The sequence below is a fragment of the Megalops cyprinoides genome, chromosome 8 (genome assembly GCF_013368585.1).
Source record: "Megalops cyprinoides isolate fMegCyp1 chromosome 8, fMegCyp1.pri, whole genome shotgun sequence".
Taxonomy (NCBI): Eukaryota; Metazoa; Chordata; class Actinopteri; order Elopiformes; family Megalopidae; genus Megalops; species Megalops cyprinoides.
Window position 1 is genome coordinate 11,064,071 of NC_050590.1, and position 15,559 is coordinate 11,079,629.

Here is a 15,559-nt window from a genome sequence, read left to right on the forward strand (position 1 = left end):
TGCAATGAAGTAAAGCCTCTCTCCATCTGTCCTCTGTGTGCTTGCCTGCCTTCGCAGGATGTGCCTTTCTAACATACTGTGCCAGAGAGTCAGCACTGAAGGCCCAGAGTGCCCTGCACGAACAGAAGACACTGCCGGGGGTAAGTGCCCCTTTCCTCTCATCGCTTTCGGCCCCCTGCTGGGGGTAAGTGCCCACTTTGTTGCAACACTTTCACCCCCCCCCCCCCCCCCCCCCCCCCCGCGAGGGAGAGAGTGCCTGCTTTCCCCTCCCTGCTGTCACTTTGTGGGCACCCTCGGTAGAGCTAATGCACGTTCCTCTGCTTATCCTGACAAATCCTGAACGAGAATGAGAGAGACAGACTGTATGTGCGTACGTGTGTGTGTTGGGGGGAACTATTGTGGGTTAATCAGCTATTTGCAGTGCAGTAGATCCCCTGGGTAATTTATTGTACATCACACACAAGACTGTATTGCGCTGATATAGTATCTCCAAGGTTCTGTCTCATGATTTCCACAGTAGTGTTACTACGTACAGTAGTAATTGTCAAGAGCATTCAGTTGTCGTCTTGCATTTGCAGAAGACATTTTCATTTCTTTCACTGGTTTCTATTAAAAAGCAGGATAATGTAATTTATGCTTCCTGCAAGAATATCCCTGGCTGTATCACAAAGTAAGGGGCTGTGATATTGAAACCAGCCCACCTTATCAGCAGCAACATTGAGCAAAGCTCACGTGCTTCATTCAATACAGGTGTATCTTTCAGGCCCTGCACTTAGATAAGGCTATGACTGGGAAACCAAAATTAATTCTTGTCCCTTGCATGTTGTGTGTGTGTGTGTGTGTGTGTTTAAACAACCTTACAGATTCTGTACATTCTCAGCACATTGTCCTAGATATTCTAAATTATTCTAAATAAATATGCATGACATGCCATGATTTGCAGACATTATATCATGCACAGTATAGTGTATAGTGTAGCCTGGGCTTCTGTCACTGTCTTTTATATGCAACCTTGTTTTGGAATTGCCAGTTGTATGCTAGGCTCATCTCACCATGACAGCCTCTGCACTTGTGCAGCAGCCTTAAGCAAGACAGTTGTGATCCTCCAATGCACCTGCAGGCACCCAACTGCCATTTTTCACACTATAAGTCACACAGTGCAGTGGAGTGGGTGCTGACTGGCACTGATCCACTGACATCACCCAGACAAACTCACAGGCCTCCTGAATACAGGGCTGCCTAAGAGCAATGAGTCGAGAAAGTCCTTGCCGACCTTTGGCCCTGGCTGTGTTAAAACGAAGTATACCCTGCATATGTGCTCATAATACAACCATGTAGTGTTTTCCTGTCAAGTGGCTCAGTCACTAAATGAGCTAGCCCAGGTTAGTACTCAGTTGAGAGACCTCCTTGGAGAACTAGTTTTCTGCTGGTAGCAGAATTTATAGTCAGTATTCCTTCTGACTGAAGAAGAAAACCGAATCACAGTGTTGTGATGGGGACATTGCGCTATAGGAGACCCAGTCTTTTTGATGAGTTATCAAACTGAGATTTTGGCTGTCATAAAAGATCCCATGGCCCTTAAAGAGTAGTGGATCTACTGTTGCCCTAGTTCAATTCTTAGGCTCTTTAAATCTGCCCATAAGTAGTTATTAATTGGCTAAATAAATTCCTGCTTATCCTTATTAGCTGGTCCTCCCCATCACCCTTTGAAAACAAGAGGTTGTATTTCAAGAGCCTTTTTCTGAAAGGCAATTGTGTAATGTGTATAGAAAAACAGACAGGCCAGGTGCTGTGTGGGCACAGCAACTTTGAACAGGTCCTGGATCTTTTATAAAGGGAATTACTGAGGGTGCTGGAAGAACGATGAAAGCTACCCAGTTCTTTGTCTTTTTCAAAGCAAAATGTTTCCATCTTTGGAGAGAGCATGCTCCTAAAGGAGTGGAGCTAATTTGAGAGAGGAAACTTCGTGAAGAGAACTCATGTACTGATCTAGAAGCCTACTGATGGAAAAGCCCATTTCATGCCCAGTCTTCTTTCACTTCTGAATTGATTTATTATTCCCACCTATATCTTGAATTTTATTTGCTTCCCATTACCACCATGCACACACATTTCCAAGGGGCAATGCCGCTTGATATCCTGTTTTAGGATTTCTAAAAAAGTGATAGACTACATGATGAAAATTTACATTCACTATCATTTGCTCTCCCATTTGTTTAAACTGAAAGGTACACAATGATACTTTACAATAATTCACTCTGCCAGTTATTTTAAGATACTGTAATGTATTTCCTGTGCGGTCTGGACAGTAAATCTTAATGTAATCTGAAACTGTGCCTCCTTTTATGAAGTACTTAAAATGCTTACTCTTAGTGTTTACCTTCAGCACATTACAAATAACAGCAGGAATTCTGTTTCCAAGGAAGGGAATATGTGAGGTTAAGACATTCCTTTCACAGTTTTCACAATCGGTCTCATTAATGCAATCTCTGAATATCTTTCAAGACCTTCACTTCTGTGTTTGCCACATTGACAAAATGGTAGTTTGAAGCTCGGTCTCATCTTTGAATAAAAACTCCTCTCTTTCACTGAATACAGAAAATCATGTGCTACTCTGGCCACTTAGTTTCTTGGGTGAGAATGTAAGTGACTTGCTAATTGGTGCTGCACAAACCCAAAAGCCAATTAAGGTCCTAAAAAAGCCAAACATGTCTCTCAGTCTTTCTCTGTCTCTTTTCCCCCTCACTGGGATTCACAGTCTCTCCCCTTTTCCTCTTTCTCACTCACACTCAGAGTTTCTTCTTGCTGATGCCTGTGTTGAGGTGCTGCCACAGCCTCACACTTGTCATTTCATCAGCAGTGTGTGGTGTCTGAGGAGAGATGGAGATTTTTTTTTTTTTTTTTACATCCGTCTGAGTTGTTTCAGTAGCACCTGGCCACTTTATTAATAATGAGTCAGCCAAGCAGAGCCATCAGCATTAACTGGCAAAGAAAAAGTTCCTGACACCCGAGTTTTGCAACTTTTTCCAGAACTCTTTTGCTTTTTCGTGCAGCCAATCTTTTGTGTGCAAGTCTGAAGTTAATGTACTATGCAGTGTGTTATACAAACATGGAGCAATGTTATGTTGTTCAATGACAGTTCTTCACAAAATTGACACATTCTCCGTTTCTTTGGATTGAGAATGTTTCTGATACGGGAGCTCATTTTTGGGGATGTTGCTGAGGAGTGAGACAGCCTTCAGGTTTTCACTTTCCCTGTTTATGTGGTTTGTGAAAGCCTGGGCAACCCACTGTAAGTATAAAATCACCTTGAAGAGTGAGGTTTTCTCCTCCTGTATTTTCTCTTGTTTGGTTTCCATCATCATCATCATCATCATTTTATTTTAATCTCATTGTATAATTTTCTCCTTCTTCTTTTTCTTTGTTGTTTTCTTTTTCTTTGTACTGTAGTTGTTGCAAAGAAAATGTTTAATTGATATTTAGTCCTTGGAAAGAGCTGGCCCCAGTCCTCATTTGGATTCTGGGCCTGGAGTTTGCAGCCGTGCATCGCAGCACCTTATCAATGAGGGCTCAAGGAGCCCCCATCTGCGAGGGCCACTCAATGAGAGCGACCGCCAGGCTTAAACTAATTACTGAAACAATACAGGGCCATGCAATTCTTTAAAGGAGAAATTACATTCTGTTGCTGGTCAATTTGTCCTCCACGCAAGATTTGTCAAACTTCAGTGCCCACGAGCAATTCTTATTATGAGAAAGGAGGCCAGAGTCAGGATGCAGGGAGTTCTTATGGCTCTTATTTCTGCTCACCACCATAAATTACATCTTTATCATTCTCCTTTTCTGTGTTTTAAAAAGGGAAAAATAACTCTTATTCTTTCTTATTCTTTGAAATCGTCACAATTTCATCAGACACTGCAGAACAGGGTCATGTGTGCTCATTAATTAAATAACAGTAAGGGACGTACTTTATGTCCTGGGATTGTTCTGCTGTGTACCTGTGACTTACTTTGTTGTAAATTGCATAATGGAAGGTATTTAAGTTGTTTAAGTGTTTCATTATTGCTTTTCCACTGAGACATGCATTCCCTGGCTGTTGGTGGATTGAAAGAATCCTCCAACACGGGCAGCGATCTCTTTGAAAACGTGGCCCCAAAGGGAGGGCTTTATCTGCTCAGACAGGTCACCCTTCATACACCCGGTGCATCAAGCTACAGAATCCAGACAAGGCTTTGCACCGCCCAAAGGCAAATGTGAGACAGAAGAGCATATTGCCTTGATGGCACAATGGACTGTATCTGTGAGTGGTTGTGACCAAGCTTCAACTTCCTGCACACTGTCAGTGTGGAGCTCAAGGAGCACTAGTGTGTGTGTGTGTGTGTGTGTGTGTGTGTGTGTGTGTGTGTGTGTGTGTGTGTGTGTGCATGCACATGAGTGTTTGGGTGTGTGGTTGTGGTACATGCTGAAGCTGTATCCCACAACAGTTACCATCTGTCTGTGCCACGCTATACCTCACTCCCACCTAAACCCCCTTTGAGCAGGTACTTGCAAAACACTTGAAAAATGCAATCTCAATGAAAGATCCCTAAGTGCTGATTTTCCTTTATTCATTTAAATTAACACAGCTTGGTGTCTGACACAGAGCATATTTTGGAAGTGAAGAGGAAATTAAACGAAGGTGCTGAAGTGAGAATGAAAACTTGATGTTGCTACTACTGGTGTAGTCTTCCTCTTTCTATGTGGTGAAGGTAGAGGTGGTGGTGGTGGTCAGGAGGGGAGTAGTTCAGTTTTGATGACCTTGTGTTGGGGGTCACGTTAAGAGAGGGCTCTCTATCCTTCCCTGTATTGCTCACCCTTTTTGTGTTTGTCAGGTGGAACCTAAGACAGTTGTTGAATGGATCCTTGGCCTAATCTACCTGTCTATCTGCCTGTAATGGGCCAGAACTGGTAAATGTGACAACAGGATTTGCAGCATTGCTGCCTCAGTGGAATGGCTGAAGATGGCACATCGGGACAGTGACCTTGGAGGTAAATGTGTCAGGGATGGGTGCAACAACCCCCCCCACTCAAGAGCCCTGACAGAGAATCACTGTGTTTCCTGTTTCTCTCTGGGGTGCTAGAATCTGCTTCCTCCTGTGTCACTCAGGGTTGTTAAAGTCTGCTTCTGATTCTCAGCACACTCAATCACCAAAGATATCAAGCCAATCTGTCTGTATTTGTTCAAAGGAGAAGAAAAAGAAAACATGACACAGCTGACACTGCGTGAGTGCTGCAACCCACTACAGAGCAGAGCACCCAGACTCTCCAAACAGGCCAGCTAATCACATACAGACAGGTGTAAACTCCTTCCCAATTCTGAAATAATCTCTGCACACTGCGCCACCCCCCATCTCTCTTTCTGTCACTCTCTGGGAACTGGGGATATTTTGGGGTTCAATGGAACCAATATTTCAAGCAGGATTCATTTGAAGGTCTTCAACTATAACAGACAGAGAGTGGTTGGCACATTAAATTTAGAAGAGGCCTAAATGAATGAGTCATCATAGATGGCTGTGATGTGATTGACTGTGGAGTTTTATATCTAAAATGACCAGGACAACCAGTGCCCAAACCTTTATCCTGCATCTCTTATCATAAATCAAGTTGTGTTTTGAAAGGGTGATCATGCAGTTGCTTAGCCTGGGCTTTTAAATGGATCACAGATGAGAATCAGTAGAGGTGGAATTTCAGAAGTCCCTCCACTGAAGAAGACCCGCAGCTGGCAGGGGTATAAGGTGTTCTCAGAGCTAGAGCAGGCCTGACAGCACTGTTTGTGTGTGTGTGTGATTGGCGCGGGAATTGTGTCATTGTCAAGAGCAGGAGCTCTTGTTCGCTCTAAGCTAAAACAGCGGGAAGCCACGAGACCTATGTACACCTGTATTTACCTGATTTGCTGTCTCCTCTGAAGCTCCTTGCTGCATTTCAATCAGGCTGGAACCATCCCTTCCACTGGCTATGGAAGTTTTTTTTTTTTATCCACACAGACCAGCATGGAAGCACCCTGTCATTTTCCTCTGTTCCCACACTAAGACCGGGCTGCTGCACCTTTCCCTGTGTTTAGAGATTTAACGGGAATGTGAGCTACTGTTGCCATCACATTTCCCTGGCATTGTTTCATGAAATATGCAAAGTCATGACAGTCCCATTTGCCTCAGGAGTTTAGAGGGCATGTACGTGTACGGCAGAGAGACAGGGGAGGCATGCAGTGTACTTTTTCAAGCAAACCTTGCATATTCTGGTGACAGTCTTGCTTTCTTAGGTGTGATGTCCTCAGGGGGGGGTGTTGGATAAATGTGTATTTGTTTGTTCATGAACGTGTGTCTGCTTGTGTGTGTGTGTGTGTGTGTGTGTGTGTGTGAGAGAGAGAGGGAGAGAGAGAGAGCATGTGAGCACCTGTGCACATGAGTGTGTGTCTCTGTGTGTGTGTGTGTGTGTGTGTGTGTGGTGTTCAGTGGAGCCTAAGTATGTGTAGGGGACATGTGGGATAGGGCACCTTCCACAGCTGCATCGCTACTGCGGCCCCACAAACACATCCCCCCCCCCCCCCCCAAAGCCTCCAGCCTCCCCCACCCTCACTGCTAATGAGATAGAGTGGAGCAGAGAGCAGGCTCCTGTCACCCACCAAGAGGAGCGTTAAAAGGAGAGGGAGGAGGAAAGGAGGCGGGAGAGAGGGCAGAGGGCAGACAGACTTTGGCATAGGCTGTTCTGCAGTGCATTTCCATGATCTGGCCACCGCACTGGCATGACAGCAAGGTGACAGAAATAGCACCACAGTGAGGGCTTCATTTCCTGCTTATATCTGCATCCCTCACATTGTCTGATTTTGACTGAAGTTGACTCTGTTTATATATAGTACATCACCAAAATTAAATGTTATTTTAAAGACTCATCTCTATTCAGCATGTGTAATAGATGAACACGTCTCTCTTATGCTATCATCTTGACGATTGTGCAGTCTGCACTCATTTTTACTGATAAAGTGCTGTATGTCTGTATAAACACCGTATTTAAGGTAGTATCATGAAGGTATACGCTCCCTTACTCTCACCGCCAGCCCAAGAGCAGTGGAGGGAGTGGGGAACAGTGCAGAGCCATTGGTGAATAAAGTTTGTGTCAGCTCTCATATTTAAACACTTATTAAATCAGGCAAAAAGGAAAGAAACTGCCCCTCCATACCCTATAAAGTGCCCCTGGCTGGCTGGGTAAAGCAGGCCATATTGCACAGCCAGCCTTGTGGAAACTAACACCATACCGTACTGTTTTTGCTGGCTGAAGAAGGAGCTAATATACAGCCCTTCAGAGCTCCTCCGAAGTTTGTTTGTTTATTTATTTATTTGAAACAATAAAAGTTTTTTTGCTTATTTCTTCTTTTAAAGGCAGGGGTATTCTTTTCTGCTTTTTTCCCTCTAATTCCATTTCCCATTCTTCTTCTCACATGTAAAATCACCCTCAATTCACTTTTTATTTTTCTTCACCTTGCCCATTGCATTACCCAGGCTATGCTGATCTCTCCTTTATACTCAAATACCTTATTTTTCAGGGATGCTCTTGTCAGTCCTACTTTAAGCTCTTTTATAAAAGAATGCAGTTTACTTTAGAAAAACCTCTCAAGGTATCATGCTGTTCGTTCTTGGATGTACCTCATTAAATTATTCTGTTTCACCCACGTATCCATGTCTGTCTTTATTTTTTTCTCTCTCCTTTAGCTATGCCTCTTTAATGTGTTCCCTTTATTTTTCTTTTCATCTTATTTTTTTTTTACTTTTCTCATTTTGCTCTCTTGCTTTCAAAGACAGCCACTCTTTTCTTCCCTTAGAATCATGCCATTTTCTCTTTCTCAGTCTCCTGTGACTCCCCCTTCTCCCCACTCATTCCTCATCAATCCTTTATTGGGCTTCCTTTTTTTCCTGTCAGAGAAAAGAGGGATTTTTTTTGCTTTAATTGCACACACCTTCCCCTGTAAATAAAAGCCTTTTTGTTCTCATTATATGTCCCTTTGAAATCAAACAAATTTACTACAGTTTTTCGGGTTCCACAGCCTAGATAAAATGAGCCCTCTTGACCCCCCAAGCCCATACCTCCCCTCTCCCCCCTTTCCTCTGTTCCCACCTTTCTGCAGGTTCAGTGTGTCTCCCTCAGTAAATCCAAACCCAAATCCTACTTAAACCCACATCAGCAGCTGTCCTTCAAACTCCATTATCTACAATTACTTCAACATTGGAGATTCAGGGAGCACCTGCCCTCACATAAAAGCCCTATCGCCAAAAACATTAAACCTACCCGATGGGATTTTTTTTTTTTTTTTTTACTCTTGCAGCAGTCTATGCACCTGCCCTCTCAGGTGGGTTCGTGAACTGAATGTTGGCAGTGTGGCGTAGCGAGGACGATTAGAGTTGCCACTACGCTCAGCTGCCTGCTCATGTTGGCGGAGGGTAGTGTATTTTTGGGGATGGGGACAGAGCTATTTGCTAGGTTGATGTTAAGGTAGCGTCACTTTCCTGTCCCAGATTATTACTCTGGCAGCAGAATTTCTGCTTTAAGCTATGATGCTCACAAGAGCGAGTAGAAAATTGAACAGCCAAATGTTCTGTGTCACATCTTCAAGCTGTGCTTCTTGAGGTAGTGGAAAAACTAGGAAGTTTGTTCTAGTAAGTTGGATTTTGAAAGCTTGTAACAACTTTAAGGTGACAGTGGGACATTAAGTCAGAAATACAAAGTGCAGAGCAGTTTTGTCATGGACACAGCGGGGAAACTCAGATATTTTTAGATAAGTAAGATAACCCACCAGGGAACCCTTGTAACTGACACTGCATATTTTTGTGTGTGTGTGTGTTTTAGTAACGTTTTTTCCTTCTTTTGGAGTCACCAATTATGCTACATTAAGCTTGCCTTTCCGCAACACCCATGCTCGTGCAGGAGCACCGGAGTGCAACAAATGCAGTCCTCCAGTACGCTGGCATACTGCCAGTGGCTTTTTTTTCAGACACACAGTTCCTCAGTGCTCCATAGTGGGTAAAACGGCAACTGGAGGCATCTCCACTTATGTCATTCAAGCCCCTCTAAGATGCCTCATGAAGTGCTAGAGGGTGATATGGCAGTGAGACCAGCATAGCCCAGCCTAACCCAGTGGGACTGAAGCCGTTTGTGAGCTCTAGGGCTCGGCTTGTGCTAAGAACCAGTGCCTTTGCTGAGTGAACCAATCTTCACTGAGCCTTTGCGTACAGGGTTAAATGGTAAATGGTAAATGGACTGCATTTTATATAGCGCTTTTCTACTCATTTGAGTACTCAAAGCGCTTTACAGTTATATGCCTCACATCTACCTACCAGTGGCAGAGGCTGCTATACAGGCTTACCACCTGGCCACTGGGAGCTGTTGGGGGTTCAGTGTCTTGCTCAAGGACACTTCGACACTCTGCCAGGATGAGCCAGATTCGAACCAGGGACCTTTGAATCCCCAGGCGGCTGCTCTATCTCCTGAGCCAGGGTTGAATCCTTTTGTTCATTTGACTTTCCTATACTTTATTATTGCAGTCACTTCATATATTGTGTGTTGTGGCTTGGTGCAGCCTCTCTCGAGAGGAGCAGTTAGGGACCTGTGAAATCCGACACCTTTGTTTGCCCAAGTGCCACGTGCCCGTGTGTGGAGCAGTGTGACCCTGCTGTGCCACTGCCCGTACCCACAGGGCTGGGTACGGCAGAGCGAACAGGTGAGCCAGAGTGACGGGTGTGGTGGTGGCTGATCTGTGCTGATTGACAAGGTTGGGAGATAAGGAAGTGTGGAGGGGGAATGTGAGCAGAGCTGCAGAGAGAGATAAGACCGAGATTAGTGTCCCTCAAAGAGAGCTGAAGAAAGGTTTAGGGAGGAGAATGAGAGAGAATGAGAGAGATTTTAGTTAGACAACAAATTACTCTGAATTTTCTCAAATTACTCTTTATGTCTGTCTTGTAGTTTGTTTCTCAAAGTTTCCATTAGTCAAGCGCAGAACAGACACCATAATATTTCTGTAATTTCAGTTAATCAAGTTGAAGGAGGAAGGGAAAAGGAAAGAGAAGAAAAGAAACAGGGAAGGAAAGGACAGAGGGAATTATATATGGGTGGGTGTGTTTGCCTTTTAGCAGAAACTCTTAACCTGGAGTGAGTCAATGTATATACTGAGGCAGATGAAAATTATTATAGATAGAGAAATCATGCACAACACAACTGTAACAGTGCTTTTTGTACACACTGTTATACGCACAAGGGGCATAATGAAAGGGATGACATATGATGAGCCAAATACTAAAGTACCACTGTGTAACAGCCAACATAAATTGTACCGGTAATCAGGACCCTGATGTGTGAAGGATGTGAATGCTGGGTGAGAGGAGAGGGATGGACGCAGGGGTGTAGTCTGAAGAGGTAGGTACCTTTTCAGTCTGTAGTGGAAGATGGTGTTACTGGGACCAACTTGGGATGGATGAAGGAACTTAGATGAGCTGTGATTGGGATGTGCCTCTTCGCAGTGAAGGAGCAGCTAAGAAAGAGGTTTCAAGTGCAAGAGTTCTGATGAGGGTGTAGGGTTTGATAATAGTCTGTGAGCAAATGGGAACCAGCTCTCTTGCTGCCTGTAGGCCCACACCAGAGTTTTGAATTTTTCAAGCCATGACAGGTAGCCCATGGAACAAAGTGAACAGTGGTGAAATATGTTGTTTTCATAAATATTGTTATAAGTTATAGATATGTAGAGACACAATTTTCCAGCATTCTATTCATTTGTGGAGAGTATTTGTAGAATGGCACTTTATAGGAGGTATATGTGTTGGCCAACTCTGGAAAAAATTTTAACTGACTTTACACCACTAAAGAAGCACATTAGTAAATAATGTGGTCTAATGTGCACCAGCTGTATGTTAAAGAGTGTGACTGTGTGTCTAACAATGTGGCTGAGAGTACGTATGCTGGTATCTATTCCATCAATGCTTGGGGCAAAATTTCCTGTGAGCAGTGCGTGTGTGCAGTGTATGTACATGAGATAGATTGTATGTGACTGTATGTGTATGTTTGTGCTTTCAGATGAGTAGCAGTATGAGTGTATACTGTTTGTATGTGTGAGTTTATTTGTGTATACACATGTGTTATTTTTTGTTTTTATGTGTGTGTACATGTTAATGTGTGTTTGTCAGTGCGTGTTGGCATGTTAGTATCTCATTGTGTGGGGCTGGGAGGACCGCCGATCAGCGTGACTGCCCAAGCAGCCATGGTTTCCACGGTAACCACGCAGCACTTGCTGCGGGGGGGTGGGGGGGGGCATATTTACACAGCCCTGATAGAGGCTCTGATGATAATGGTGCAGGGAGATGATTAGGTCTTCAGGGCCCGTGGCCACTGTCCTGGCCTTTCCCAGCCAGAATCCATAGCCACTGTCACTGAGCCTTGTTAGAGAAGGGGGATTGGGGGGAGGGGGGTTATCAAGAAGCATGGAACATGAGCAGGCACTAGTTTCATTACCGCAATTGGGGTCTGCTTTCAGCTGCCTGAATTCTCCTGCTTATGAGAAACTTCAAAGCCGGGGTGCTTTTCCTGAAATCGAGCAAACAAGCCACAAGCTGTTGGTGTTCTGACAGGGGGCTGTCCCAGTAGACTGAGCCTTTTCTCACTGCATTTCCCTTTAATGGGAAAGAAAACCCAAAGCCGGCGAGCTAGCAGGGAGGAATACCACAGCGAGCAGCTCACACTGAGGCAGATAAGCTCTTAAAGGGTTTCTAAAAGAGTTTTCAGGACTTCTTTGCCATTCATCTGTAGTTATACCTGTTCATCCTAAATTTTGAAGGCTTTGCAGGAATACAGGAACAGGGATGCTGGGATCCAACAGACACTGGAAATTGCATTTTCAGTTTTAATTGGAGAGGTGGGAAATGAATAAATATTATTCTGCTTTTTGCTACTTGGTGCTCCTTAAAATGACTTCATGTCAGTGAGATCAATGTCACATCAATCCAACCACAATGTCTGGAATTCTATAGTGCTGAGGTTTTCAACCTTTTTGGGGCTAAGGCACATCAAAGGTCAAACCAGAACGTCAAGGCACACAAACTTAAAGCTGGTTATCGATTATGAAGAATGTCACACACATAACACGCTGGGCTCCTCAAAATTCCACGGCACACTTCACTTTGTCTCACAGCACACCAGTGTGCCGTTGAGAGCCACTGCCGTAGTGTATCCACTGTACTGACCCACTCCTTGAGACTATGCTAATGGCATAAGGCCATTAAGTCTGCCAACACACAATGCTTAAATGAAGTGGGGGAAAAAACGTCGAAAAAAACATTGAAACCACAAAATGTGAGTGATTTGTCTTTGTCCTCCTTCATCGACGTTGTCACAGCAATTTTTTTATTCAAACTCAGCCCATGGATTGCTGATTCTAACCCATGCCATTGTTTTCCAGCTGTGTGTAAACAATGTTTACTGTCATAAGATTGATTATGACAACAGCTCTTCCTGTTTTCATTAACATTAAAAAGCAACTAACTCACCTGCTTTATGAAAAAAATTGCTTGCTCTAAGGCAAGAAGAAATGGAGAAGCTCCTAGCTCCCATGATGCAGATGATGTGTAATAAGGTTTGTGACCCGAGTAGGTGAGGTCACCAGCTCAGACTCATTATAGTTAAATGAGGTGCTACACAATGATGACAGCATTTCTGAATAATCTCCCACATATCTCCATGTCTGTGATGCATATATACAGGTATATACACACACAGGGTGTGTCCCAAATCAAACATTGGCATACGAAGTAGTATGCTTATGTTTGCACTGCCGTCTAAAATGTTCCCACCTGATAGTATGGATAGTGTAGTGTGCTCGAAATTATAAGGATGCCATGTTGGAATCGCTGCAAAAAGAAGTGTGCATTGGCTGTGCACCATCCAGGAAGTGTTTCACAATTCCCATCCCAAAATTCATTGCAAAGCAAAAGGCCACACATGCACGCTCACACGTGCAACTCAGACACACACATGCATACAGACAGACACATACATGCATTCACACAAGCATGTGCATGTACTCATATACACACACACTCACACACACGCACATACACACATACTCACAGAAGGACTGATGAGTCACACTGTTGGGGTTTGGCCAGTGATCTCCAGGAAGGATGTGTCATAAGGAAATTAAACTTTAATAGATGAAAGGAGGGCTGCATAACTAACTCTAGATGCATGATTGCTTCCTTTAAAGTCAATAGAGTGAAGGTCCATTGGATATATCTGTGTGTGTAAATACAATAATAAAACTAAATGTATTGTTCAGTCAATATTGTTATCCTGCTGAAAAAAATATAGTTGAGGTAATTCTCCTTTGATCAAATAAAAAAAGGAATAATAAAAATTTCATTTAGAATGTTATATAACTATGATAAGGAGTCATTATTTGATAAGAATAAACTGCCTGGGGTGTTTGCTGAAGCTACACAGAGTAAATATTTTAGTCAGAAACTAGAAATACGCTGTTTAAAAGGTGAAGATTTATTGTGCTGTGAATGATGACCTACTGTATCTATTCTATTCAATATGCAAAAAATTACATTTGGCTGTATTATGTTAACATTGTATTTTAGGTTGTATTTTAGAGTGCCACTGAATATTGATTAAGCTTTGATATCATGCTTGCATGGTCTTTGTCTATGGTGTGTGTGTGTGTGTGCTTGTCTGTGTGTGTCTGTGTGTGCGAGTGTGTGTGCGTGTTCAGGACAGACTGTATGTTTTCATAGCTGTTCTTCCAGGGGTCATTCAGGGCCGAAGGGGAGGTTGATGTCATAATACCTGTTAAGCACAATGCATGCGGATGCTCAGCCCAGAGACGGCAGGACGAGACTAACGAGGATGTATGGCTCCTTCAGGATCCATCGGCAGACATTTTTCACCTTTTTCCCTCTGTGCCCTCTCTCGCCACACCCCTCCTCCCCTGGTGTCTCAGAAAGCTGAGCTTCTTCAAAGCATTGCCATTACATCTCTATTATTGTGTTCTCTGAAGCTGACAGATTACCACCACCGTGTAGTGAATCCTAACTATTCTTCCCCTTACCATCTGTAACTGGAGTGAAGCCTTTATATGGATTTTCAGCGCATCATAAGCAATCTCTCACTATCTCTAGGTTATTCATACCCACCATGGCTCCAATTGCTTAAGAATGATACACACATTAGTATAATTATGTTTCTTTCCATTGTTGATTAATTAAGAGATACTTGCATAGCGTTTTGTCACGTTCTTGACCCTTGTTTGACCCAATCTTAATAAAGATTTTCAGGAACAAGCAGGCTGGCAAATTACTGTAGGAGCAAACTGATGGAATAACATATTATCTGGGGATTTTGAACATGTAATCAGAGTTTCATGAAATTTAAAACTCGATATAGATAATTAAAGGCACAGATCCAACAGCATCCTGCTTTAAGGCCAATATCAGGAGTGTTTGAATTTACCAGAATTTTAAAGCATTGCGTTTCTTAACATTTCAAACACTTGCTTCATTTTTGACATTATGTGTTGTTTCTGGAGAAGATTCAGTCAAGCATCAAAGTCCATCAGCACCTACCTATTGGTACTTAGTCTTAATACAGAATCCATTTTCCAAGTAAACCTAACTATCTTTGCAGACTGACCTGTGAATTAGCTTTGTCTGTTTTCTGCCCCCTTATACTCTCAGTGCTGACTATGGAGCCTGTCTGAGTATGACTATGTGTGTGTTGTGTGTGTGTGTGTTTATTCTGTGCTTGCTTGTCTGTGGCTGGACTGCATTATTAGTGAATGACATTAATTTTGAGAGGTCAGGTGAGAGGGTCTTGCAGTGCAGATTGGTGCTGCAGGAACCAGAGAGGTAGAGAGGACTGTGTGGAAGCAAAAGTGACCCCATGGCTGAGCTGCTCAGTCATGGACTTGGTGATACTGACAGTAAAGTAGACGGCAGGGGTCAGAGATCAACATGTTGCATTATTTTTGTGTGTATTCACTGATGTTATGTTTGAATTTAATTTCTGAATCAAATTTTCCCCTTTGAAATCTCTTCATTAAGCATGTTAAAGGAAATTAATTAATGAATTGAGTATAATGATCTGTCTACAGTACCACTACCACTGTCTGTTGCTAAGGACCATAATACACTGCCATTAAAAATGTGAAAAACTAATTAATCCTCATGTCAGCAAGACTGTATCAGGCCTCAGGGCCTTTCACAGGAGATCTCCTTAACCTTATATCCATGTTTTGACCAGGCACTCAGGAAGGGAAGCCACTGAAAGGCAGCACTGGTGATCTACCGGCCCATACAGACTGATAGTGGTGGGGCTTCATTCATATCGGGGCTTTATTCACCACACAGAAAAACAAAACCATGACAGAACACAGCCTGTGGAGTGGTGTGGTATTTAGTCTTTTGTGTCTGCTCTGTGGATCGAAGCCACCAGTGCGTAAATGTATTGATTATCCATCGACATGGCAGTGCCTGAGGTGTGAAAACAATTT

At 43.2% G+C, this 15,559-nt stretch overlaps 1 protein-coding gene across 3 annotated transcripts in view; it reads left to right on the top strand.

Annotated features, from left to right (window-relative positions):
• Window positions 1–15,559, top strand: part of LOC118781709 (CUGBP Elav-like family member 4) — a 92,558-nt gene that overhangs the window by 8,118 nt on the left and 68,881 nt on the right. For all 3 annotated transcript variants that reach the window (XM_036534706.1, XM_036534708.1, XM_036534707.1), the window contains exon 2: window positions 58–140. In XM_036534706.1, coding sequence (XP_036390599.1) covers window positions 58–140 — 83 coding nt within the window. The remainder of the gene's footprint in view (window positions 1–57; window positions 141–15,559) is intronic.